Here is a 27136-nt window from a genome sequence, read left to right on the forward strand (position 1 = left end):
AGTTTAAGAGTATCCCCGAGAATGGTATTTTCTTCCTATTCAACCTTTTCTTTCTCTCTCTTTTAAACCAGGTATCAAATTGTAGTGGAAATAATCCAGGCAACGACCATTAGCAGCTTTCCGCAGCTGAAGAGGCAGAAGGGTAAGCACCGGTTTGTTTTCTTCAGTCACATGGGCTGAAGGCCTGTCCCTGGTCTGCACTCCTCTCAGGGCTTTGCCACGTCCCAGCATTCCTCTGGCTGACATTTAAATAGTTTAACTTCTTGCAATAATAGCGTAGCAGCATTAGCGAAAGTAAATGTAATTTAATCCTAACAGAAACCTTTGTATTTCTGAGTTCCTTTATAACATTTATTCATCTGTAGTCATAATTCTTAAAAGATTAAATTTATGGGGTAGATAGTGATTTTGTTCTGTTTTTAGTCTAAACATGACTTCATACTTTTTGTCACACAGTAAAATTTAATCTTAATGTTTATTCATATTTCTGGCTTGAAACATAATCTTGATCATTTAAATGACTCCAGTGAGCTGCTGCTTCATAATTTACTTAACCTTCTCCTTTAGTTAAGCATTTGAATTGTGAATACCTGCTGTCCCCCTTCTACTCTTGTAGATTTTTTAAAGAAATGGGTTTTATGTTGTTTTTATTTTCCCTGTTTGTTTTGCTTAAAATGAAGAGGTCGTTGCCCAGGCATGGTACTGAGGAGTAACTGAGGTGTGGCGATGATTCTCCGCCTTGTGGTTTGCCTGGTGCTGGCCTAGTCCGTTCTCATACATGAGGCTGAAGGACATGTTGCTGTCTGAATGCAGAGCAGGTTTGGTTCGTAGCTGAGAGGCAGCAGACACTGCCATCTTGTCCGCTAGACTGTACGCAGCTGTCTCCAGGCGCCCCAGCTCCCTGCGGAGAGCAGAGCGCCGGAAGCGCAAGGAAGAGGGGGCCCGACAGGAGAAACGCAGAGGCCAAAGGGAGCTGGGGTTCAGGACTTTGCCTTGTCTCTGAGTCACTGGCAGGAGGTGGGAGCTGCGTGAAAAGGAAATGAAGATTAGACTGTGGAGAGATAATTCTTAATAAGATAATTCTTCACCTTAGCCCAGTAAGGAAGATGGGGCAAACGCGTTCATTCGGAAATGTTTCCTGAACACCAACAAGGTGATTATGACCCAGTAGTGAACAATAAAACAGCATTCATGGAGTCCAAAAGTCGGAGGTGGTGCGGGGTCTAGGTGAGGTATTGCAGCCTAGGACTTGGACAACGGTAGCGAAAAGGAGGGCCTGATAAGGAAGATTATGAAGGAGAAATAGCCTCCTTGGTGAATGATTGATGTGGGGAAGAATCAGGTGAGGGCTGTACAGTGCTGACTTCACAGATGAGGACGTGGCTCCCAGAGAAATTCAGCTAAGGAGTCTGAGCTCGTAACTTCTCGTCGGCAGCTCTTTCTGTCCTGCCCCGGGGCTGCAGGCTGGCGAGATGAAGTTTGGGGTGTGGAAGCCAAAGTGCTAGCACAGGCTTTGGGAGACCTTGGCTCACGTGAGCTGCCCCTGCTAGCAGCCCAGGGAAACCTGGACAGTCCTTTCATTTCTCTAGACTCCAGTTTTCAGTCTAGATTGAGTGCTCCGGGTGATCATAAAGGGTTTCTCGCCAGGAAGTGAAGACCCTGAGAGTCAGAGAAGTGGGGGCGGGTTCAGGGGGAGAGAGCTCACGGGATTGGGCCTCTGGATTTGCCACCACGGGGGATGGAGAAGTGCCTGTTTGGCGTTTCTAAGCTGGGATTCAGCTGTGGAGAGAGAGCAACCCTGAGAGAAAAACTTGGAAGGTGCCAATATAGAGATAAGAGTTCATGATCTTCGATTTCTGCTGCCTCCCAGTCCAGTATCTCTGCAAAGCTGATGCTCTGTTCCCCACTATTAGAGGAGAACAATGTATTAACGGTCTGACGTGACTTCCCTGATTCATAATACCACCTGCTGCCTCACTTATTAAAATGTGTGTACAGGGGAGCTATGGGGGGAAAAAAGAGGAACAATTGTAATAATCTGAACAATAAAGATTTATTAAATTAAAAATAAGTATATAAAAATCAATGGAAAAAATATCCTCAGGTGAGGATTAACAAAAAAAAATATCTTAAAAAAATAAAATAAAATAAAAAACAAACAAAAAAATGTGTGTATATACTTTTTATAAAAAAAGATCAAATTTGGCATTTCCCCCTTGTCTTTTTAGTTGAATATCTATAAACTGGTCCAGCTAGCCATTATGCCTCATTGCTTCTCAAATTGATCTTTAATTTATTTCCAGTTAAACATGTGTGTTTTCCCCTTGTATAAATCACTAAGGAACATTTGAATTTTAGCATTAACGGCTCCCCAAAATGTATTTGTTGAGTTGTTTTTGGAAATCTTTACATTTTAGAGACTGAAAATATCATCAGACAAAAGAGCCTCAGTCTGCATGCTAACCTCTTGCCACAAGCCCCACCTGCCTGCGTTGCTCCCTGAAACCTGGGAGATAGGCGGGGCCGTGATCACTCGCATCTCAGTGACCGCGCAGTGATGCTGTGTCATTTCCAATGTCGTTTCTCCTTCTTTCCACACTCTCTGTGACTGGGAAACTGAAGAGGTTTAATAAAGAATGAACAGATGGAACCTCCTGAGAGTATTTAGGTTTCAACCTGGAGATGGGAACTTTACTTCTGAATGTGGTGTGTATATGCTATAAATTCAGTTTTGTTCTGCATTAAAGCTGTTTCTGACATGTCTTTTTCAATCTTAATCGTTGATGATTAAGAAGTGATATGCAACTGTGAAAATACTTTGAGGACTTAAAAGAAATGCCAGATAACAGGCTGGGAGGAATTTCCTGACTGTGTCCCCTCTGAGCCCTTGAGGAAGTGGCCAGCTCACTCTGCTGCCAAGAGAGAATGTCCAAATCAAAGGCCCACGTAACTCATCATCTTCTGTAGTTTCTTGTCTCTGTGAATGGCCTCCCCATCCATCCATGTACGTAAGGAACCTCGGAGTCGCCCTTGCTCATTCCTTCTCTGACATGTACTGTCATTATCTGTCATGTACTCAGGTGCTCTCTCATCTACCCAGGGTCAGGGGAGGTGGGGTTGTGATCAGAGAAGAGACATTTGAGATAAAATGCAAAGGAGAAGTAGGACTTCTCTAGGCAGGGTGGTATAGAGAATAGGGTGCGTTCCAAGGAGAAGAAACAGAACGTGCAAAGAACAGGAGGCGGGAGGAACAACCGGGGTGCGCTGAGAAAAAGGGAAAGTCACATGGCTGGAGTGACTTACAGAGGGAGTGGAATGGCAGGAGCACTTGAGGCCTCTTAGGGTCCTCGTGTCGGTGGAGAACGTGCTCTGGAAGATATGAGTCACCAGAAGTAGGTCTTCAGCCATCCAGCAAACACAGCCACTATGTGTAGGTACAGCTGTGCAGTGAATAAAACTGTCCCGGACCTTAAGGAGGTCACAGTCTGATGAGGAGACAGGCACACACACACATAAATTACAGTGCAGTTTGGTAATGCGGCGAGAGTGGCACGTTCAGGATTCAGTAGTGGTGCGGCCGTGGGGGGCAGCGGCCCCACCTGAACAGAGGTGGGGAGAGGCTTTCCCTGGAGAGGAACTGAGTTGACTCAGAGGGTGGAGTGGCCCTCGCTCCCTCTGGGCTGGCCCGGTGGATGTGGGTGGTGGGTACATGTGCACAGATGAAGAAGGCAGTTGAGGAACAGCCTCCTGTGCGTGGGTGGTGTCAGGTGAGACACTGAGCTGCTGCTTGGCGTGTAATGGAGAGATGAGGCTTGAAAGGCTATCGTAAGGTGTTTGGACTTAATCCTGGAGAGCCGTGGATCTCAAACATAGCATGCATCGGAGTCTCCTGGAGGGCTGGTTAAAGTGCACACTGCTGGGCCCACCCGGACTGCACCCTTCTGTGGATCTGAGCGGCCCGAGAGCGTGCGTCACTCCCCGTCCCCCAGCGATGCTGGTGCCGCTCACCCTGGAACCACACTGTGATGCAGAGCCATTGATGTGTTCAGGTTGCGCCTCAGTGCCACTCCCCAGCTTTTTATTTATAATTACAACAGCCAGCATCGTTGAGAAATGGTCTGTTATAGTAACTGGCTGCTATGGTCTGAAGGTTTGTGTTTTCCAAAGGTCATGTGTTGAAATTCTGACATCCAAACATGATGGTAGTAGGAGGCGAGGCTTTTGGGAGGTGCTGACGTCATGGGGTGGAGCCCTCGTGGGTGGGGTTAGTGCTCTGTTACAATAAGAGTCCCCAGAGGGACCCTAACTTCTCCGCATGTTGAGGGCACAGCAAGAAGGTGACCATCTGCTACCGCTTCCAGGAGGGCCCTCGCCAGAACCCGCGCACACCGGCACCCCCGTCTCGCATCCTCAGACTCCAGGATGTGGGAAATCGCCGCCCAGCCTGTGGGGTTTGGCTCTAGTCTCCTGAACCGACTAAAACACTGGCCAAGTGTAGGAATTCTAGTGGTAAAGGGGCATGTGCTAAATTTCCCCTGCATTGTGCTATGAATAAGCCCAGTATTTCAGCTCCTTTAAAGCTTTCTTTTCTGCTCTTCTGAATCCCGAAATGTTATCAAGAATAGTTAAGGTGATTCAGAGTAATATTTATCCAGCCGACTACAGCAAGGGACGTGATGCGACTTGAGGCTGCTCGAGACTGCTGTTATAAATAGTACACCCTTGGAGGTGCTGCGGGAGAGGGTGGATGGGGAGGCTTTGGCAAAATTGTGCATCTTTTTTTCTTTAGGGTATATGTAAACAGTGTTGGAATCCACTATAGTAGGGCTGTAGAAGAACTTTGGAATATATCAAAGGTGTATATTTATAATTTTATATATACACACACAGTTACTCACTAATAAGAACCGTAATGCTTTCCATCAGGAATTATTTTTATAAAGATAATATGTAGCATCATTGTCTGATTAGGGATTTAAAGGCGTCCTTGCCTGAAAGAAGGGAGCTAATCGCCTCAGGGTCCTTTCTAATGCTTTGATGTGATCTGACTTTCTGCCATTGCAATAATTCGATGCAAATAGTTCCTAATTTATTTTTTAAAAATTTTATTGATTGATTTGAGAGAGAGAAACATTGACTTGTTCTACCCATTTATCTATTCATTCACTGGTTGATTCTTGCATGTGCCCTGACCGGGAATCGAACCTGCAACCTTGGCTTCAACCAACCGTGTTTCTAATTTATGAGTGACCTAACCTTGCAAAACACCGCAGGCCGGTTCCCTGCCACTGCTATAGGGGCCCTCGCCAGCGTTTCTCCCTGTCTGGCCCTCACACCGTGAGAACTGCCGCCTCCAGTACCTGATGTCCCTTCCACTGTCCTACTTTGCCCCTCGTTCTCTCCCTTGGGGGACTCGGGGCACTTCTGTTACACTCTCTATAGTCTCGTAATTTTATAGGCAACTCTACTGTCAACTCTGTCCCCCAGGAAAACTTCATCATCACAGATTCTAACACCTGCATTTATACAAATAAAGCTCAGCTCCTGAGATGTTCAGCACTAGACGGTGTGACTACCAACTACCAGTTAGGCCACACATAGATCTGGGTCTCGAACCCAGGTCTCCCGATTTTCAGTCCTGGACTCTTCCCACCACACTGCTCATTCACACAGCAGATGGCATGAGAGCCACGCTCAGAACTGACAGGTTATATGGGCCAGGTCTGTGCTCGAAGCGGAGATGTCAGATCTGCTCGGCTGGTTCTCATTTGGGAGCGGGGCTCCCTGGGTAATTTGACGTGTGGAAAAGTGTATTGCAAACACGTCGGGGGGCCTTGACCAGCGGCAGTGCTGGATCCAGTTGAAGGGAGGACTAGAAGGTGTGCTGTCAGACCCCTGACCCGCCGTGCAGGGCTGGCGCCCTGTGGTTTTGTCCATCATAATGTGAGTGGTTCCGCCATCCGCTCCCGCTGTCCTTTTTCCGTATTCCTCAAATGTACCTTCCACAGACGGGCAGTGACACTTAGGAAATTTCAAGTGTTTGGTGTGGTAAGAATCCCCTTTTTTCTTAAAAAAAAAAAAAAAGAACCTACCAGCCTCAGGTTGAGAAGCAGGGGAAGTCTTTTTTTCCTTCCTGGCCAGCCTTGGAGGTGATCTTCAGGTAACTTTGAAGAAGTGTGTGACGATTAGTAACTACTGAGAATTGCTGTCAAGAGGTCAAGCCCGTTTCTCATCTAGAAACTGTACTGGTGCCTAAGTCAATACACACCTGTTTCCTGCGCCCTCCTCTCAAGGGGCTTGGTTAGAGTTTCTATTTGTATGTTTAAGGAGGATTCAAAGGCTTGTTAACCTGTCAGCAAGGGTACAGGCGAGGAGTGGAGGCTCCTGTAGGGAGGAAGTCCTCTACGTCCTTCCTGATTGCCTGGGGGTGTGAGAGGACCCTGCGTCCTGAGGAGTCAGGAGGGGGAGGTGTGTGACTGTGTCCTTCCGCACCACAGAGGTGTGCCTCCCTGTTAGTACTTCTCAGTGGTGTGAAGTACTGTGTTAGGGGACATTGTTGGTTGTCACATCTGGGAGAGAGGATGCTACTGGCACCTAGTGGTAGAGGCCAGGGATGCTGCTACACACCCTGCAGTGCCCAGGACAGCCCCTGCCACAGAGGTAACCAGCCCCGCAGGTTGGCAGTACCACCTGGGGTTGAGAAACCCTGCTGTGTCAGCAAGTGACTTCCTCACCCAGCCCGAGGAGGTGCTGTTGTTAGGATATGCCTTGGAATTGGAGAGGTGTTATAAGAAAAGAGAAATATTTTGCTATTGACATTTTTTAATACCTGAAAAATATAGGGGTGGCATTTCCACCCGCTTATACTTGTGCTATTTCTGGAGTCGCTGGTTTGCATTGTAAGTTACTTCACCCTCCTTTGCCTCATTAGAGATAGTACCTAACAGTTGTGCCCTGGTGTTCTTGTCTCGCTGCAAGCCTTCCACTTGCTTAAGGAAGAACTGCATCATGGGTAGAAGGTGCTACAACAGGCAGCTCTATGGTGTTGGTCACAGGTCTGCTGGGATGTCCTTATAGCCAATGTCTGTAGCAGGGTTACCCTAATGTCTAATCCAAGTGTCCTTTGCAGCAAATGAACCCAAATGAATCCATTTCCTTTTGCTTTGACCTCAGTAGAATCTAGACAATCTAGGAGAAGAAACAGTAAACATTTATAATTAACTAGAAGCCCGGTGCACAGATTCGTGCACCAGCAAGGTCCCTTGGCTTGGCCTGTGCCCTCTCGCAGTCCAGGACCCCTTGGGGGATGTCGGAGAGCCAGTTTTGGCCTGATCCCCACAGGCCAGGCCAAGGGACCCCACCAGCGCACGAATCCGTGCACCAGGCCTCTACTATGCATATAAGATCTTTGGTTAATCTCTTCCTGCCCTTCCCCCACCCCCTTTCCTCCGAGATTTATCAGTCTGTTCCATGTTTCTATGCCTGTATATTGAGTGTCTGCCCCCTGGTGGTCAGTGCGTGTCATAGCTACCGGTCGGACGGTTGAACGGTCACTTAGGTTTTTATATGTATAAATAGTTTTAGAATATTGTATCGCTTGTGTGTTCATCTTGGCACCAATTAGAGAGCCACTGCCATCCAGTTTCACCGGCCACTGTGTATCATCTTGGCCTTCTTTTGAAAGCTAGATTCCGTGTTGTATGGTTGATCATTTTTTCACATTGCACCGTGTAACGTAAGGCCTTACCGAGAAATAGCCACATGAATCTGTCCTGAGCCAGCCGGGCCACACTCGTCGCCGCATACCCACTTGTCTATACATTTCTTGTCTTGAATATTTCTTGGCTAAATGGGTTTTTAGGTCACAAAGACATGTATTCATTTTCATCAAAAGGATTTTTACACGGCAGGCACATGGGCTACACGAGGCCATGTTAGCCATTTAGCCCTGAACATGGCATTAATTTTCTGAGGCAAAAATGAACAGAATTTTGTAAGCAACAGGCTGCTGTTTCATTTGTTAGCTACAAGCTTATGCCCACACAATGGCATAGGATTGCTCTTTAACAAACAGAAGGCATTCACGGGAGCAGGAGACATTCAAGTAGAACACCAGAATATTCTCTGCCCTGCAGCTGGGTTTAGAGGAAGGTTTATTCTCTTTTATTCTCCCTTTTCTTTGGAATCTGCTTCTAGTTTTTGTATTTGTAAAAGGCTTTTACAGCTTTCCTAGAAGAATTTGATTGTTGGTAAATGTGTTCAGTTTTTTCCATGTATGTCTCTTTATTAGCCTCTTTTCACCCCAAATTAAAATACGTTCTAGGTTTATTTTGTAAAAAGCATTTTTTATCCCCAATCTTAGGGTAATTTAAATGCTATGCACAAAATTTTGATTTTTAAGGATATATGTTTAAAACTAAATTTTTAAATTCCTGAAAGATTAGCTATTCCAAGCATCTCTTTCTCTAGAGGCACACACAGCGTTTCCTAGTTTGCATAGACTAATCTGGGGGTGGACTCTTGTCACCCTGATCTTCCCATGGGGAGGCTGTGCGATACTAGTGTTCCCGGTGAGATGAAAGCTGCATTCCCGAGTTCTTCGCTGGCAGCCAAGCACAGGACCAGCTGAGTAACCATGTGGACGTCAAATGAAAGATCTGAGCACCCTGTGGGGAAACGTCTTACAGTATCTGCCAGGCCCTCCTGCCCCGCCATCTAGTGGCCTGCCGGTGGCGGCGGCCCTGTGCTAATCCTGGAAAAGCTGCTTCTGGAAGATAACATCCTCTGTGGTGCTTGTCTGAGTTTTTTCAGTTAGTCTGTAGGGCCTGCGGGGTCCTGTTTTAAGCATTTGTAGAAACTGACTAAGTGGACGTGAGAGGGAATGATCACCCTGGGGAATTGGAGGTCTGCAGCCGAGAAAGAAAACGTTTCTTACTCTGTACTTTGAGGGGCACCAAGAAACAAAGCACAGACCCCCTTCTTTTATTGGGGGGGTTCCAGTCTCAGCCAAGTACCTGAGGACTCGCCTCCGGGGGTGAGCTGCCCTGCCTGGGAGCACCTGTGTGTACGGCTCACCCAGGCCGGGCACTGCCCAGCCGTCTCAGGGGTTTCTGCAGTGAGCCTGCTCTCCCGCTCTCCACCGCGAATTTCACTTTCCGCTCCTGCAGGCCTCTGACCCTCACTCTTACTCACCTCCCTCTAAGCAGGTAACCTCACTCTCTCCGCCAAGAAAACGGAGTCCACGTGGGGAGCTGCTTCAGCTTCATCCATTCTGGTTATGCAGTGGAGGCGGCTTCCCCACAGCCAGTCTGCACCTGTCTCTGGGTTCCATCCCCGCCTGTCACCTCTCCTTCTCCCCTAGTGCTCCTTTCTCATCAGCATTCAAACCCGCTCACTTCTGTCCCATTAAAACACACACAAGACTAACAAAAGCCTTCCCTCCACCCCAGCCCTGCTTCAGATTGCGTAGGCAAAGCAGGCCATTTTCCACAAGGTAGTGCTCAATGCTTAGTCGTTTTTAAAAATGAATTTTGCGTGAGTTTTTTGCTTTTACTTTAAATTTTATAACATCAACTTAAGGAATTAAACCATTGTAAAACATCCACATATGAGTAGACCCCTACAGTTCGAACCGCGTTGTTCAGGGGTTAACTGTATATCCATGCGAACATGCGGATCGGTTTGTGAGTGTGTGTTGACAGAGGAGGTTTGTAAAATGGTTTACACTAAGATTTGTCAGTGACATAGTTAAAAATTAATGGTATTTCTGTTGAGAGTAAGCGTATGTGTAGCATGAATTCTCTCTTATTCCGTCCTATCCCATCCTGTTCTTTAGTACCCACCGTTGTTCAAATGCCCCGCACCTGACAGTAACCTGGTTCAGAGTTGTTGCGTTCCCTCTCACCTCAGGCTCTGACCGGGCACTGTCCATCCCTCCCATGCCAGGTAAAGAAACTGCTGCGATGAAAGCTGACCTCCTGAGGGCCAGGAACATGAAAAGGTACATCAACCAGCTGACGGTGGCGAAGAAGCAGTGCGAGAAGAGAATCAGGATGCTGGGCGGCCCCGACTACGACCAGCAGGAGGACGGGGCCCTGGATGAGGGGGAAGGGCCTCAGAGCCAGAAGGTAGAACTTCCAGTCTCTTGTTTTGACCATTTCACGTTCGTTATGAACACTGGTGGAATCAGAGATACAGCCTTTTAACTTTCTGGTATTTAACTGAAGGCATATGTTCCAGAATATGGACTCACGTGTTTGCTTTTATGAGTGAAGAGCTGTATTACCTGGTGTCATTGACTTCCGGGAATGGTAATAGGCATGATAGGTAGGCATGGGGTGGATGTATGTGTGTGCGCGCATGCCTGTGTGTGTTTTCCCATCCTCCCTTTCCCCTCCCACAATCCTAGAGGAGCATAATTTAAAACCTTCCCACAAAAAAAACTTCAGGCTCATCATTTCACTAATGAATTCTGTTAACCATTTTAAGGCAGAGATAAAATCAATCTTAACTACACCTGTTTAATAAGTGGAGGGGAAAAACGTTACAAGAAGAAAAAAAAACCCAAACTACTAACCAATATCCATCATGACCCAACAGAAAATAGAAAATTCCTTAACAATATTTTGGCAAATCAAATCCAGCAATCTATAGATAGAAAAGTACTCTAATGTCCTTAGTATAAACGTTTTGCACGTTATCTGCAATTCTATTATCAAGGCTTAATGGAATACTCATTTTTAAAAACAGCTTTATTAAGGTATAATGACACACTTTTATTTAAAGTGTGTACAAAGAAATTTTGACACATGTATATACTTATGAAATCATCACAATTAAGGTAGCCAGCATCTTCATCATCCACAAGAGTTTCCTGGTGCTCTTTGTAGCCTCTCGACCCCACTGATTTAATTCTTTCTCCCACGCTTACTCACCTAGAAAGCGACCTCTTGGCTACCTTGTTTTTTGCCACCCATCATTGTCTTGTCTGTCTTAGCCAAAGTCCTGGTTCAGGCTTTTTCGGATTAGTTTTTGTTGTCGGTTGCGATACACAGCAGCTGTTATAAGTCTCACAGCAACCCATAAAGTAGGCGGTGCTATCCTCATCCTACAGATGAGGAAACTGAGGCTCCGAGTGGTGGAGGAACAGAGCTCGTGGGCCTAGAAAGTGGCAGAGGCAGGATGCAAACCCCGGTGGTGTAGGTGTCACACAGTGAAATGCTCATGCGGGTCTCCAGAGAAGGAAAGAACAAATGGGGTAGAGAACTTGGCTCATCTATCAGCCAAGAGATGAGGGTACATCAGATGTTTTAGTAATCCTACTTGAGATATACTTACCCTAATTTATTTGGATATGTTTGCACTTTGGGGACTGAACGTAGAAAGAATTTAATCTAACAATGGAATAGTTTAGATATTTTTGGACTTAATTTTGCAAATACGTGAATTTGTATCCAACTGGGGCATCATTTGATCTGAGTGAACTTATGCTGGGAAGCCTTCCTTAGAATTTGTTGAACGTCCTTCCTGCTCAACTCCTCCCTATATTAAAAATCAGTGGCTCTCTGAGTGACCTGTCCTCCATAGCCATAGGTGGTGTGGGTTCCTTCTAACCTCTCAGGAGCATGGACAGTCAGGATTTATACTTCAGAGTGTATCGCCAGTACGGTTTACATAAAGTAAAGCTACGTGCTACAGTCTCCCAGAGTGAGTAAACTAACTAAATACTAATGGTCTGGAGTATTTATGGGAACTAATTATTAGTGGTCTGTAGCAAGGGATGGCCATCTTTTTAATTAGTTACCAGAAGTTGTTAGAAAAAATGTCCCTTTCTGCCCACAGAACAGATTGAGGGTTACTATTGGCAGAATAGTTGAATATTCATTGACCACATGCACTTGGTAACATTTCTGAAAATACCATCACAATATTAAGAATCTTAAAATGTTTTCTTTTCATTGCATTTGAGTTATACTTAGATGCCATTTAAAAAACCTCATTAATAACCAAGAATATGGGACTTAAATTCCTTCTAAATTAATTTGGGGCATTTCTCCTAGTTCATTGAGTTATGAATTATAATGAAGGTCATCTGCTTTCTCATATCACAGCAGTCCATGCTTACGATCGTTCCCATGGAGTCTTCAACTAATGCTTTTTCTTTTACTGTAAGCATGCAGAATAATAAAGGGGTAATTTGGGATATCCATACAATGGAATATTATGGATTAATTAAATGATACTTATAAAATAGTTTTAAATGAATGTGATACTCTAAACAAAAAGGGCAAAATATAAAATAATTTGTAGATTTGCTCAGCTATATAAAAATAGAATGGAAAGCAAAAATACCAAATTATTACACTCAGGCTTCCTGGTCTTTAATACATTTCTCTTGAATTTTTCTATTGTTGGCATCTATTACTTTCAGCAGTACATCCAGTAGGGCAGGATTATGTCTATTTCATTTCCTAGAAGTGTGCCTGATAACAGAGTTGATGCCAAATAGATTTTGTGCTGAACGAATGAATGATTAATAGAAAATTGGTATTTATTGAATATGTGCATTTTGAATATTCAGTAAACTTTTACCATTTAAAATTTAAGAGGGTGAGAGAAGTACTACATTGACTAAGTATTACATTGACTATGACCTTAAAACAGTGAGGCATTTTTTTCCCCCCTGAATTAATCCATTGGAAGTTAAAGCAAACTGATATTTAAAATTTTGTTTTTAAGAGCTTTTTCTTAAATTCTCTTAATAGATTCTTCAATTTGAAGATATCTTGGCCAATACTTTCTACCGAGAGCACTTCCGAATGTACATGGAAAGAATGGACAAGAGAGCTCTGATTGGCTTTTGGGAGTCTGTGGAATATTTAAAGAATGCTAATAAGGTAATATATTTAGACTAAGGAATATTAATCACTAGCTGATAAAAACGTGTATGCTAGGCAGTTTGTCTGTGTTTCTCAGTGAAACTGTAAGATAAGAATACATGAAAAGAACATTTTAACCAAATATAATATTGGCATTATGTTTTAGCCCATAATGATAAATAAAAATTAGCTTCTTTTTTTTTTAACAAAAGATGTTTTTGAATGTGTAATCAAAGGGAAAAAAGGATTTATAAAAGTACCAAAATAGTGAATTCAGTTTCAGGTACTTCCTTTTTGACACATTATATAACGGCATGTGCATACCCACGTTGCTGTTATAATAAATTTGGTCTTGTCACCTATAACTCAACCTTATAACCTTGTTATTTTTAATATAATGTGCATATTTTATGCTAATGATTGTTCTCCTTTTATTTTATTTAAAATATGATTGAGGTATGGAACACAGAAAAAAATTTTGGTTACAGTGAAAAGCCCAACAATAAGCATTGTGTTTTGTACTTGGCAATTTCTCAATATATATTTAAGAATTAAATTCAAGAATATGAAATATATATGTATGGACATATCTATAAATATACTTAATATTATGTATAATATATATACATATATTTTGTGGGGCTTATTAAAAGAAGCACAAAGAGCACTGTGTACATTAAATTACTCATTTTTACTTTACGTGAGTGTTGCTGGAATTGAATGCCACCTGTTAACGGTCCAACGTGAAGTGTTCATTTTAAGGAACCGCTGTTGTGTTCAATGTCTGACACTCCCCCCTTGGCCCTGAATGTGCACAAAGCCTTGGGCCCACCCTGGCTACCAGTGTGCATTCTCAGTGCCTGCCTCCCCCTTGAAAGCACAGAGAAGGCAGAAGAGAAGAATTCTCAGAGGTGATATTTCTTACCTTCCTCATTCTCTTCCTGTCTTTTCAGAATGAAATCCCACAGTTAGTTGGTGAAATTTACCAGAATTTCTTTGTGGAGAGCAAAGAAATATCTGTGGAAAAATCCCTTTACAAAGAGATCCAGCAGTGTCTTGTAGGAAATAAAGGTATTGAAGTGTTCTTCAAAATCCAGGGAGAGGTTTATGAGGCCCTGAAGGACAGGTATTATCCTTCGTTTATTGTCAGTGACCTGTATGAGAAAATGACCACAAAAGAGGAAGAAACACATGCCTCACAGTTGACTTCTAACAAGGATGAAGCGGTGAGTCCCATTAGACTTTCTGCTTCCTTCTCAGTGCGTAAACGTTGAATATGATTAGGTGAGCACATGTTGTATAAGCCAGATTTGGGGTGCACCTCCACCTTTTAACATACAGGAATTTCAGTAGAACTTCAAGTTGAATTACCATGTTGCTTGTGGCTTTACATGTGTCTGTCTTTGTCCTTCTGACCAACTGGCTACCATTTTCCAACATTGTGTCAGAGACCTCCCTGCCTATGCCTGCCTGAGACACACCCTGGTTTGACTCCTGAAAATCTGTGAGGTGGGCTGTTTGAGACAAAGGCTGGAGAAAAAATAAGGAGAGGAAGAGAATGTGAGAGGAGTCATGGGAAATATTGGAGTTAAGAAAATCAGGTGAAATGAAGATGTTCTGGAAGGAACCTTGCTCTCCATACCTGAAGTCTGATTTCAGTTAGTGTACTAGGTCGTTCTGTTTAGCCCCAGCGGCTATCCATTCACTATCAATGACTTATATTATCAGTGAGCTTTAAGTTTTGTGAAGGTACAAAGAAAAAATGTGTTTTAGAGTCTTCTTACATAGAAAGATTATCATTTATCTTGATTCTTCCCAGTTCACTGTATCTCAAGCCCTGAAGATCAAGTACTTGCACTTGATAATATTAGAATCTGGCATCTCTGAACTATTGTTAAATTCATTCATTCAGGCTTTTTAAAAAACACATGTTTTTATTGATTTCAGAGAGAAGAATGGAGAGGGAGAAAGAGATAGAAACATCAATGAGAGAGAATCATTGATTGGCTGCCTCCTACATGCCCCCTACTACTGGGGATCGAGCCTGCAACCCAGGCATGTGCCCTAACCAAATGTCCACCTATGAACCATGACCTCCTGGGTCACAGGTGGATGCTCAACCACTGAGCCATACTTGCTGGGCCAGGCTTTTTAAAAAAAAGTTTGTGGTTATTTACATTTTCGGTGTACAAAACCACTAAGCTCTTCGGTCCAAAACTCATTACTCATTGCATTTTCTTTATAAGACAGGCCAGTTTGTTTGTTTGTTTGTTAATCCTCACCCAAGAATATTTTTCAAGGGAGGAGGGGAGAGACAGAGAGAGAGAAACATTGATGTAAAAGAGACACATAAATTGGTCGACTCCTTCACACACCCTGACCAGGACCAGGACTTGATCCTGCAACCAAGGTACTTGCCCTTGACCAGAATCAAACCTGTGACCCTTCAGTCCACGACCAACACTCTGTCCACTGAGCCAAACTGGCTAGGGCAGGCCAGTTTGTTTTAACTGTGCTATCTCTCTACCTAAAAGTTAAAATGGTTAATATGCAAATAAGGTTATTCAAATTAATAAAAACATTAATACCCAACAGATAAATTGAATAAGGACTTCAACTGACACTTGATAAGAAAAGTAATAGTAAAAAAAACATTAAAAAATGTCCAACTTCACCTAGGATTGAAAAGGGGGTATTATGTATTACTGATGTTTTGATAGTTCCTACTCTTGGTTTCAATAATCAAATTTATCTGCAAACTTATCCTAGAACATAGCTAAAAATGAGAAAAAAGTTGATGCACAGTGGAGTTTAATACATCTGGGAGAGCAAAAGTGCAAAATCAACTCATAGAGGAGCAGCAGTAGCATCTGCCTCAGTTGAATTTCAATTCAGAAAGTACCATGCGGACATAAATTACAATTTTGAAGACTGTAATACCCTCAAAATATGTTATGGGAAAAGGCAGAATACCCACTCAAGTGTGTACAGGTGTAAAATTATGTCATAATAGATATACTGTGGACAGGATTAGAAAGAAACTACAGAAATGAAAGCAGCTTGGCTTGCTATGATTATAATACCTTATTTTTCTTTGAAAAAAATTTAATACCCTGTTACAATTCATAATAGTTAGAAGAAAAAACTCTGGAAGAAAGTTAAGGAGTAAATAAACCTGAAGATAGTTCTCAGCAGTTCTTTTCAGTGTCCTGATGTTGCTGCTCATGAATCTAATTAACAGGCCCTTGAGTAATCTTGCCAGATTATTCCAAGTTATATAGTTCTTTGTGAACTTTAAGTCACTTTCAAATGCTAACCATTTTACTAGTAAATAATCGACGTAATGATTTATAAATTTTATAAATTTCAAGAGAAGGACTAAACAAAGTGTATACAGGAAGTACTTTTGCTAGTAGGAATTTGGAAATTTTATTTTAGAGAGACTTGCATGAGTTTTTCCACAATATTCTTAGGACACCAAAAGGAATCCAGACCTGTGTCTGTCCAAGATGAGGCACAGGACATGGCGGTTGAGCTGGGAAGATAGCTCTGTTGCCTCCCCTTGTTCCATGCACGTTCCCTTTGGTGAACCATTTGGGAAAGAATGGTGTGGAATCATTTTCCTTTCCCTAGGATAGTAAATGTTCCCCCCCCCCCCTTTTTTTCTCATTGCAATTCTGAACACCAATTCTTTGGTTCCAAATACTTTAATTTTTCACTTTACGGAGAAAAAGCAGTCTGCTTCTAGACTTCGTACTGTAGATTTTTCCTTAGTGGAGCCTGGTACTTGGGCAGTGCATTGTTCTGATGTAGTGCCTGTCTGATAGGTAATAATTACGGAATAGTCCGTCTTTGTATGACTCAGTGGCTCTGTGCCTTCCTCCTCCAGAGCCTGGGAGATGAGGCTGCTGAGGAAGCTGTGGATGAAGGCACCAGTCAGACTAACGAACAAGCCAGTTTTGCTGTAAACAAACTACGAGAACTAAACGAGAAACTTGAATATAAAAGGCAAGCTCTAAATTCTATTCAAAATGCACCAAAACCTGACAAGAAGGTAACTCTTTCGCTTTCAAGGTTGTCTTTCAATGTTTCCATTTTTAAATGTGATAAATAGTAGTTTTCAGTTTATGCTGAGAGGTGCCACAGTTTCTTTAAAAAGAATTTTATTTTAAGTTCTATTATTGTTATTATTTTGCTTCTAGTAAGAATTAGGAAAGTACTTGTTTTTACTCTTTCGTGATTTGGGTTTCTTTCCCCACTGTCATCTGTAAGTGTTCCCTGGACTGGCTTGCCTGCAGTACCTTTGGGGGAGGGGCAAAGCTTTCCCTTGAACCAAGGTCATTTCTGCAAGTGAGTTAACTGCTCAAGGCCAATCTTTACCTTTTTTTTTTTACTTACTTATAAATGGTGCAAGTAAAATATAGAGACCCTCACCAAATTATGCAAGAAATAAATTATTTTGCTAAAAGCCAACAGAATTTGTAAGTTTAAAAATGTAAACAGCATCTCACTAATTGGCATTTGTCACACCCCGGAGGCGGTGTGGCCTTTTGCCTTGGGTTCATGCCTCATTGGAATCCACCAAGGAGGTCTCTCTAACAGAGGTGCGGCTGACACCCTTCGGTCTGCTAACCTGATCTCTGGCACTTGCTGCATGTGTGCTCGGAGACATAAGTGATGAGTAAATGAATGATGGTCACTGTGAAGAATCAGTGAAATATAGAATCTGCCACCTGCTCTTCGGGAGCAAACATGCCGAATGTGGACCCAAAACATAGTCCGATGAAAATGAGGCAGATAGTGCCAGCCCTGACCGGTGGCAAAGTGCGGGACGCTGGCCCGGCCGGAGGCTTCCTGCGGGGTTTCTGAGGAAGGAAGGGGTCCTCGTAGACTGCATGTTGAGGAGGGTTTGGGGCAAAGCTGCTGTCCTCAAACTACGTTATATAACCCTACATGTTTTCTCATAGAAGAGATCCAAGGAGATGGTAAACATAACAATTTTTTAAAAATTTATTTTTTAAAAATTGTAGAAAATAAGCATGACATTAAATTTCACCATTTTAACCATTTTAAAATGTACAGGTTAATGTGAAATACACTCACGTTGCTGTGAAACTGTCACCATGATCCATCTTCAGAACTCACTTCCTCTTGCAGAATTGCAGCTCTGTACCCACTAAACACTAACTCCCATCGCTCCTTCCCCAGCCTCGGCCACCACCATTGTCTCTCTGTTATGAACTTAACTAGTCCAAGTACCTCACGTCCGTGGAATCATACAGTATTCTTCCTTTTGCAACTGGCTTGTTTCAGTTAGCATAATGTCTTCAAGGTTCATTCACATATTACTATGTGTCAGAATTTCCTTCCTTTATAAAGCTCAATAATATTTCATTGTATGTGTATACCATGTTTTGTTTATCCATCCATCTGTAGCTTAATACTTTGTTTGCTTCCACTTTGGGCTATTGTGACTAATGCTGCCATAATCATGGGTGTACAAATATCTCTTTGAGATCCTTTTTTTTCCCCCCCAGTTCTTTTGGGTGTATACCCAGAGCTGTAATTGCTGGGATATATGTTAATTTTGCTTCTTAATTTTTTGAGGAATCTCCATACTGTCCCACTGCACCATTTTATCTTACCACCATACATAGGATTCTGATTTCTCTGTATCCTCACCAATACTTCTTATTTTCTGTTGGGTTTGTGAGTGTGTGTGTGTGTGTCTATGTGTGTGTGTGTGTGTGTGTGTGTACATGTTTTTAATAATAACAATCATAATGGGTGTGAGGTGTTATCTCACTCTGGTTTTGTTTTGCATTTCCCTAATGACTAGTGATGTTGAGTATCTTTTCATGTACTTTTTGGCCATTCATATATCTTCTTTGAAGAAATGTTTATTCAAGTCCTTAGCCCATTTTTTAATCAGGTTGTTTATTTTTGTTGTTGTTGAGTTTTAGGAGTTCTCTGTATGTTCTGGATATTAATCGCCTATCAGATATGTGATTTGCAAATATATTCTTCCATTCTGTTGACTGTCTTTTAACTGTGTTAATAGTGTTCTTTGCCCAAAAGTTTATTTTTTATGAAGTCTAATTTTTCTATATTTTCTTTTCTTTTAATTACTTTATTGATTAAGGTATCACATATTTGTCATCAACCCCCTCCCCCCGTTCCCTTCCCAAACCCCCCCACACGCATGCCTCCCTCCCCCTGTTGTCCGTGATCACTGGTTAGGCTTATATGCAAGCACACAAGTCCTTTGGTTGATCTATCTCCCTTGTCCCCACCCTCCCCTACCTTCCCTCTGAGGTCTGACAGTCTGATCGATGCTGTTCTTGTTCTTCAGTCTATGTTGTTCATCTTTTCCCCTAGATGAGTGAGCTCATGTGATACTAGAAATACACTTATAGGAACCGAAAATGAGACAAGCAATAATAGTTATGCTGAGAGGCAAATGAATCAGTCTATAGTGAGTTTCTTTCTGGGCCAACAGTTCTTTTGAGTCTCGGTTTCTATGTCCAACAGTTGTTTATGTGTTCATAACAGCAATGATATTTCAGTTCTGGATGGTGGACAAATTCTATATTTTCTTTTGTTGCCTGTGCCTTTGGTGTCATAGCCAAGAAATTATTACCAATTAAAAGTTATGAAGCTTTTCCCCATGTTTTCTTCTAAGAATTTTGTAGTTTTAACTTTATGTTTAGATCTTTGATCCATTTTTTAAAAAATATATGTCTTTATTGATTTCAGAGAGGAAGGGAGAGGGATAGAGAGATAGAAACATCAATGATGAGAGAGAATCATTGATCAGCTGCCTCCTGCACGCCCCCTATTGAGGATGGAGCCCACAACCCAGGCATGTGCCCTTGGCCGGAATCGAACCTGGGACCCTTCAGTCTGCAGGCCGACGCTCTATCCCCTGAGCCAAACCGGCTGGGGCTCTTTGATCCATTTTGCGTTAATTGTAGTATATGGTGTTAGGTAAGGGTCTAACTTCATTGTTTTACATGTGATATCCCATTTTTTTCAGCACCATTTGTTGGAAAGATTGTCTTTTTCCCATTGAATGGTCTTGGCACCCTTGTCAAATATCATTTGACCATATAAGTGAAGGTTTACTTCTTTGCTTTCTTTTCTGTTCCATTGGTCTATATGTCTGTCTTTATTTCAGTACCAAATTGTTTTGATTAGTGTACTTTTGTCATGGGTGTTGAAATTAGGAAGTGTGAGTTTTCCGTCTTTGTTCTTTTCTTCCCAGGTTGTCTGTTCTGTTCAGTCTTCCTTGAGATTCCACATAAATTATAGGATGGATTTTTCTGTTTGTGCAAAATGAAATCATTGAGATTTAGACAGGGATTGCATTGCATCTGTAGATCACTTTGGGTAGTATTGCATCTTAGCAATCTTTCGTCTTCCAATCCATGAACATGGGCTATCTTTCCATTTGTTTATATTTAATTTCTTTCATCAACGTTCTGTAGTTTTTATTGTAAAAGTATTTCACCTTCTTGCTTAAGTTCATCCTATGTATTTTATTATTTTTATGCTATTGTAATGGAATTGTTTTCTTAATTTCCTTTTTGGATTATCTATTATTAGTGTATAGAAATACAACTGATTTTTGTGTGTATTGATTTTTGTACCCTGCTACTTTTTAAAAATTGTATAGCATTTTAAATAGCTTTATAACTCCCAGGATGTATTCCCTGTGGCAGATTGTTTCCAAGTTGAAGGAGGAAATAATTCTAACAGAGAAAGAACGCACAGACCTTCAGCTGCACCTGGCAAGGACAGATTGGTGGTGTGAGAACCTCGGAATGTGGAAAGCTTCCATCACCAGTGGAGAGGTAGGTTTCATTGCTTTTACTCCCAATTTATTTTAAAAGTTTGACTTCATAGGAAAAGATTTAACTCTGGAGAATTAAGGTTGAGGGTGGAAATCTTTTTTTTTTTTTAATTTTATTGATTTTTTACAGAGAGGAAGGGAGAGGGATAGAGAGCTAGAAACATTGATGAGAGAGAAACATTGACCAGTTGCCTCCTGTACAGCCCCCACTGGGGATGTGCCCGCAACCAATGTACATGCCCTTGACTGGAATCGAACCTGGGACCCTTCAGTCCGCAGACCGACGCTCTATCCACTGAGCCAAACCGGTTTCGGCAAGGGTGGAAATCTTGTATTTATTCTCCTAGACTGCATTTGTCCTACCTTCCTTCCCCCATATTTCACTCTGGTTCTCCCGTGACTGGGAGCTACACTCGGCTGCCTGGTAGAGACCTACTCTACTCCACTGGAGACAGAAAGTTGTCCTGGTTCACTGAATTGTAAGAGACTTCAGATTGGAGCAGTTAATGTCTTTAGATTACCAATTTATTTTTCCATTGAAGGTTGAAATAAAATGGGAAGCACTATTTGAAATTTGGAGGTAAAAAGTTTTAAATTTAAGTGTTTCTGATCGTTCCATCCTTCTGACTTCAGTTGTTCCAATGTCAGTAGCTGTAAGATCTTTAGTAAAATATTTTATCCTTTGAATTAGAAAATATTTTGCTATTCTCTGATGAGATGGAATAATCTTTTTTAGAATATGCTGTATCCCTTTTATTTTGTCTAAATAAATAATTTCATTTAAAAGAAAGATGCTTATAGGCATTTACATTGTTAATATTGACAACTCCTTCCTTCCTATCTGCGGGGACCTAAAGGTCAGGTCCACCATAGAGTACACAAGTAACAAGATCCTGAGTAAGAGAGTGTTAATGTTTTGCCCCATCCTTGTTTCCAGTGGCTTGTTAAATACTCAGCACCTTAGATTTGCAAGGACCTATCTGCCGAGCTTATCTTTGTTCATCCCTGCCTTTCCCATCATCCCAGTGGCTGGATACATACTGGAGGAGGACTTAAGAGTCACAATCTTAAATTATTCTCTAGATTAGAGAACCAAACTAAGCATGTTCTCCGAGCCACCCTGAAAGCACACACCTTACATGAGAGCTTAACCAAGAACCCTTAGTATGTCTTTGGTACTTACTGGCACTCTTACTAAGGTAAACTGCAGGGTAATATGCTTTTTGGGGGGCAATAGGTCAGGGAAGATTGCACCCAACCTTGAAATACTATATAGAAATGTCAGCCTTGGTGCACAGCCAGTAGGTTACACAGGACAATGCTGGTTTGATTCTTGGTCAGGGCACAGGCCTGAGTTGTGGGATTGATCCCCAGTTGAGGCACATATAGAAGGCAATTGATCAGTGTCTGTCTGTCTCTCTCTCTCTCTCTCTCTCTCTCTCTCTCTCTCTCTCTCTCTCTGTATTTCTCTCCCTTCCTCCCTCTCTCTAAGTATATTCTTGGGTGAGGATTAAAAAGAAACCCTTGATAATTGCAGATAGAGTTATCTTTAGGGTGAAGTCAGGGGTATCTAATGTCAAACAATGCTAGAGGAGGCCAGTGGAGGGAAAGAACACAAATTCTGTCACCTCCTCAGTGTTGCTGTAGAGCTGCCTCTGACATTTCACAGTTTATTAAAATCACCTTCCAAAGGCACATGGTGCAGGAGGGAGAGAGGGAGGGGAAAACTCTCACGAGGCACTTTGCCCTGGTCCTCAGCTGTACTCCGGCGCTTGCTGCGGCACCAGGGTCACTGCAGCGGGAATGGGATGCACCCAGCGGGGTCGCCTCACTGCCAGTCACCAGCAGTCCCACGGGGAATGCGTAGGCGTGTTTACGCTGCTCCAGACTCTCCTGGGCTGAGGCTGGACCCCCCTCTTACTAGACGTGTGATGCTAGGACAGTCAGAGACCCTGCCTGTGCCTCCACTTCCCCTGTTCTTACCGGGATAACAGTCCTGCCTCACAGGGCTCAGCGTGTGCTTAGTAGGTCTCACATCTCTGTTCTGTGCTTTTCTTATTGGCTCTTTCTCTCTAATTTGATTTGTTACTGATTCAAGCTTAAATTCTTTTGTTTCTTCTGTTATCAATTTGCATTAAATGTGACGGGGGGTAGGGGAGGCTGGGGGAAGGTCAATGGGGAAAAAAAAAATAATAAATAATAATAGTGGCCTCTGCCTGGTCGGTGTGGCTCAGTGGTTGAGCATGGACTAGTTGAGCATGGACCAGAAGGTCACGGTTTGATTCCGGTCAGGGCACAGGCCTGGGTTGCAGACCCGATCCCCAGTGTGGGGCGTGCGGGAGGCAGCTGATCAATGATTCTCTCTCATCATTGATGTTTCTATACCTTCCTCTCTCTGAAATCAATAAAAACATATTTTAAAAATAATAATAATAGTGGGCTCTTGTGAATATGTTGGGGTGCATGTGTGTATCTGTATGAATATATGTGTGTGTTTTTGAATTATCTAAATTGGGAGGTAGAGGACATTATGTCTCCCAATGTAAAATTTCATGAAAATAGAAACCATGGTTTGTTGGATCCTGAAATTAAACCGGGGAAACCCTCATATTTCACACCTGTTTGCTTGCTGTTGATTTGATTTTGCAAGGAAACACAGAATGGTAAGTCTGCCATATTAGTGTTCTTTTGCTGTAGAACAAATTACCACCAATTTCAAAGCTTAAAAAAACAACACCCGCTTCTTAGATCACAATGCCATGGGCCCGTAGTCCAGCACGATATGGCTGGTCCTCTGTTCATTGTGTCATAAAGCTGAAATCGAGATGGTGGCCAGACTGGGTTCTTGTCTAGAGACGGGGAAAACTCTCTTCCAGGTTCATTCAGGTTGTCGGCAGAATTGGTTCCCTGAGGTTGTGGAGCTGAGGTCTCTGTTCTGGCTGGCAGCTGGGGTGGTTCCTCGTTCCTGGAAGTGCTCCCAGGTCCTCTCCGCGTGCCCCCCTCCATCCTGAGGCTAGCAGCATGCTCAGTCCTGTGTCTCCAGTCCGCCTCTGTGACTGCCTCTTCTCCCCCTGGCCAGAGAGACCGCTCTGCTTTGAAAGGGCTCACGTGATTAGGTTAGGCCCTCCCAGGTCATGTCCCTGGATTGAGGTCAGCGGTGCCATAAACCATCCTAATTGTCGGGAGAGAATCCATCAGAGTCACAGCCTCAGGGACTATGCAGGGCTCTTCACAGAGGGAGGGGAGACTTGGGCACGTGTAAAATCCTGCTGCCACGGCTCCCCATGCTTTTCGTTGTTACTGTGTTTGTTTTGTTTTGTTTTCCAAGGTCACAGAAGAGAATGGGGAGCAGATGCCCTGTTACTTTGTCATGGTAAGCTTACAGGACGTTGGAGGAGTTGAAACCAAGAACTGGACCGTCCCCAGAAGGCTCAGTGAGTTCCAGAATTTACACCGGAAACTTAGTGAGGTACGAACACTCACAGAACATTAGAGTTCCTGAGCAGGAGGAGGTGTGAGAGCTCATTTCCCCGTAAGGAAACTGGTTAATCTTTCTCTTTTGCTGTTGATACTGGCAAAGTGGTATTTTCAGCCTGACATTTAGAAATTTACTCATAGATCAAACCATCTAGATTCATCTATTTTTTTAAAATATATTTTTATTGATTTTTTACAGAGAGGAAGGGAGAGGGATAGAGAGTTAGAAACATCAATGAGAGAGAAACATCGATCTGCTGCCTCCTGTACACCCCCTATTGGGGATGTGCCTGCAACCAAGGTACATGCCCTTGACCGGAATCGAACCTGGGACCCTTCAGTCCGCAGGCAGAGCTCTATCCACTGAGCCAAACCTGTCAGGACTAGATTCATCTAAATCCTTCAGGACAGATAGTGGTCTGATCTCCATTGTGAATGGAGCACCTGAGAGCCCCAGAGCTGAAGACGGCCAGGGTCCCGGAGCGGTTTCGCAGCTATCAGTTGTGACCATTAGTGGGCAGTGAACCCGCTGTGGGTGCAGCAGTTGAACAAGACTAGGACCTATTGGATTTCATCACAAAACGTTGGGGAGTCAGTTAAGTGTCAGGACTGAGCACAGACGGGAGCTGGGATCCCAGAGTGAGTCCTTACTGCTCTGACCTGGGCCTGTCTCTCTCTGTGCCTCTTCTTCTCACCAGGAAATACAAACAGCATAGCCCCCCTCCCCCTCCTCTCGCAGAGCTGCTGTGAGAATGAAGGGGATACATGAATACACAGCGTTCAGGAGAGTGTGTGGCACAGAATAAATGTGATTGTGTTGTTATTGTTGTGGAAGTAATGAGCATTGTCTCATGGGACTTCAGTTTCGTTGTACACGTGTGTGTCCATTATTCATATAGACATGGACATCTGCGTGTGCGTTGTGGGTTGCAACTTAGCATGTATTTCCTAAAGTGGGTTTTGTGTAAAAATGTTTGAAAACCACTCATCTAGGTCAGTTCTTTTATTTGATAGATGGGGAAACTGATCCCAGAGAGTTTAATTGACATGTGGGATGTATGCCTGGTGGCCAAAGCAGGCTAGAATGCAGGTTGTCTTCGTTTCCATTCTTTACTCCCGCACTGGCCTCGGAAATGTCTCCTTTAAGTCTCCTCCTGCTGGAGGTGATTGCCCTCCACCCAGCAGTTACAAAGTTCTCCACTCGCTTCTGCTTTCACATCCCTTTTAATCTCTTGCTCAGAATGAACTCATCCTGGTTAAAACCTGTGGCCACCTCTCAGACCCTCTTTTGTAAGTGAAATGTCTGTTCTTTATCCTTTTTTCCTGGGATGATTTTTAAAAATCCTTTTAATCACTAACTTCTGGATGCTATCACTTCTTCAACTGCTTTTAAAGGATAGTGGCCAAAACTGAGTGTCATACGACAGAGTTTCCCAAGTAGATCATGGCCACTTTAGCAGCATGGAAAACAAAATATTCACCTTAACGTAAGAACAAGTTTCCCCCAAAATGTTTACTACAATTGACACTACAGAAAGATGCAGCCTTTGCCCTGTGACGAACCATTGTGAAGCCCAAGTTTAGTATCAGTCTAGTTGCTGATAAAAACAGAAGGAAGGAGAGAAAGGAATTTATGGGAGATTTTGAAATAAAATGTACGTGAAAATAAAATGTTCTTTGGAAATCAGAAACAATTACACTGAAGCACGAGAGGAAACTGGATTCCACGTCTGGCTTTCGTCACCTTTCCTCCTTGTGGCCTGCTTACTGGGTCTCGCCTACCCTGGGTGTTTCCTGGCGAGTGAATTTTCACTTTTTGACAACTGTGACAGGAAGCACCTTTAGGTCCCTGATGATTTTAACATTCCCTTCCAACTGTCACTGCCTGTTTCATTTCTCTAAAATCTCTCCCCGAATCTGGGCACCGGATGGTACTTCCTTCCTGGGCGCCTGCCGTTGTACTCAGTGCCTCAGTGGGCTGTGTGGGAAGGGCCACTGGAAACACCTGGCACAGGTAACTTGTGACATGGCCTTTCTTGCTACGGCCAGGCCGTGGGGGCTGCTGTGACCTGAGGAGACAGGAGAAGAGCTGTGGCAGGCAAGCTCTGTGCTCACTTTCTTCTCAGTCCCACTCCATTTCCTGACGCCTGTGCCAATGGCCCCGTGCCTCAGTGAAGGCCGGTGTTTGGAAATGGGGCCGTCTGGGGCATGTGGAACCCACTGCCTCTTATCTGAGGCAGACGGGCAGTCCTGTAGGGATTGGCATAAAGAGCACAGAGTTTATAGTCTGATGGCTTCGGGTTTAAATCCTGATCATGTGTTAAACGGGAACGATAGAAATTCTCAACTCAGAGCTGTTACACGTGCCAGGCTTCTAGCACGGTGTCTGGCACAGCCCAGGACTTAATCCACAAAGGGAAGTCTGTGGTCCTTATTTATTACATACATTACCATTATTAACTAGAGGCCCGGTGCACGAAATTCGTGCACGGGGGTGTGTCCCTCAGCCCAGCCTGCACCCTCTCCAATCTGGGACCCCTCTAGGGATGTCCGACTGCCCAGTGGGATCGGGCCTAAACGGGCAGTCGGACATCCCTCCCAACTGCTCGTCTGCCTGCCTTCCTGATTGCCCTTAACTGCTTCTGCCTGCCAGCCTGATCACCCACTAACCACTCCCCTGCCAGCCTGATTGATGCCTAACTGCTCCCCTGCCAGCCTGTTTGCCCCTAACTGCCCTCCCCTGCAGGCCTGGTCACCCCTAACTGTCCTCCCCTGCAGGCCTGGTCCCCCCCAACTGCTCTCCCCTGCAGGCCTGGGTCCCCCCCAACTGCCCTTCCCTGCAGGCCCAGTCGCCCCCAACTTCCCTCCTCTGCCAGCCTGGTCACCCCTAACTGCCCTCCCCTGCAGGCTTGATCGCCCCCAACTGCCC

The 27136-nt window shown here is 43.5% G+C and overlaps 1 protein-coding gene across 2 annotated transcripts in view; it reads left to right on the plus strand.

Annotated features, from left to right (window-relative positions):
* Positions 1–27136, plus strand: part of SNX25 (sorting nexin 25) — a 95099-nt gene that overhangs the window by 52689 nt on the left and 15274 nt on the right. For both annotated transcript variants that reach the window (XM_079779397.1, XM_079779396.1), the window contains exons 6-12: positions 72–142; positions 9946–10127; positions 12765–12896; positions 13832–14104; positions 16768–16932; positions 20600–20731; positions 24059–24199. In XM_079779397.1, coding sequence (XP_079635523.1) covers positions 72–142; positions 9946–10127; positions 12765–12896; positions 13832–14104; positions 16768–16932; positions 20600–20731; positions 24059–24199 — 1096 coding nt within the window. The remainder of the gene's footprint in view (positions 1–71; positions 143–9945; positions 10128–12764; positions 12897–13831; positions 14105–16767; positions 16933–20599; positions 20732–24058; positions 24200–27136) is intronic.

This window comes from Cnephaeus nilssonii (genome assembly GCF_951640355.1).
Source record: "Cnephaeus nilssonii genome assembly, chromosome: 8".
NCBI classification, from domain to species: domain Eukaryota; kingdom Metazoa; phylum Chordata; class Mammalia; order Chiroptera; family Vespertilionidae; genus Cnephaeus; species Cnephaeus nilssonii.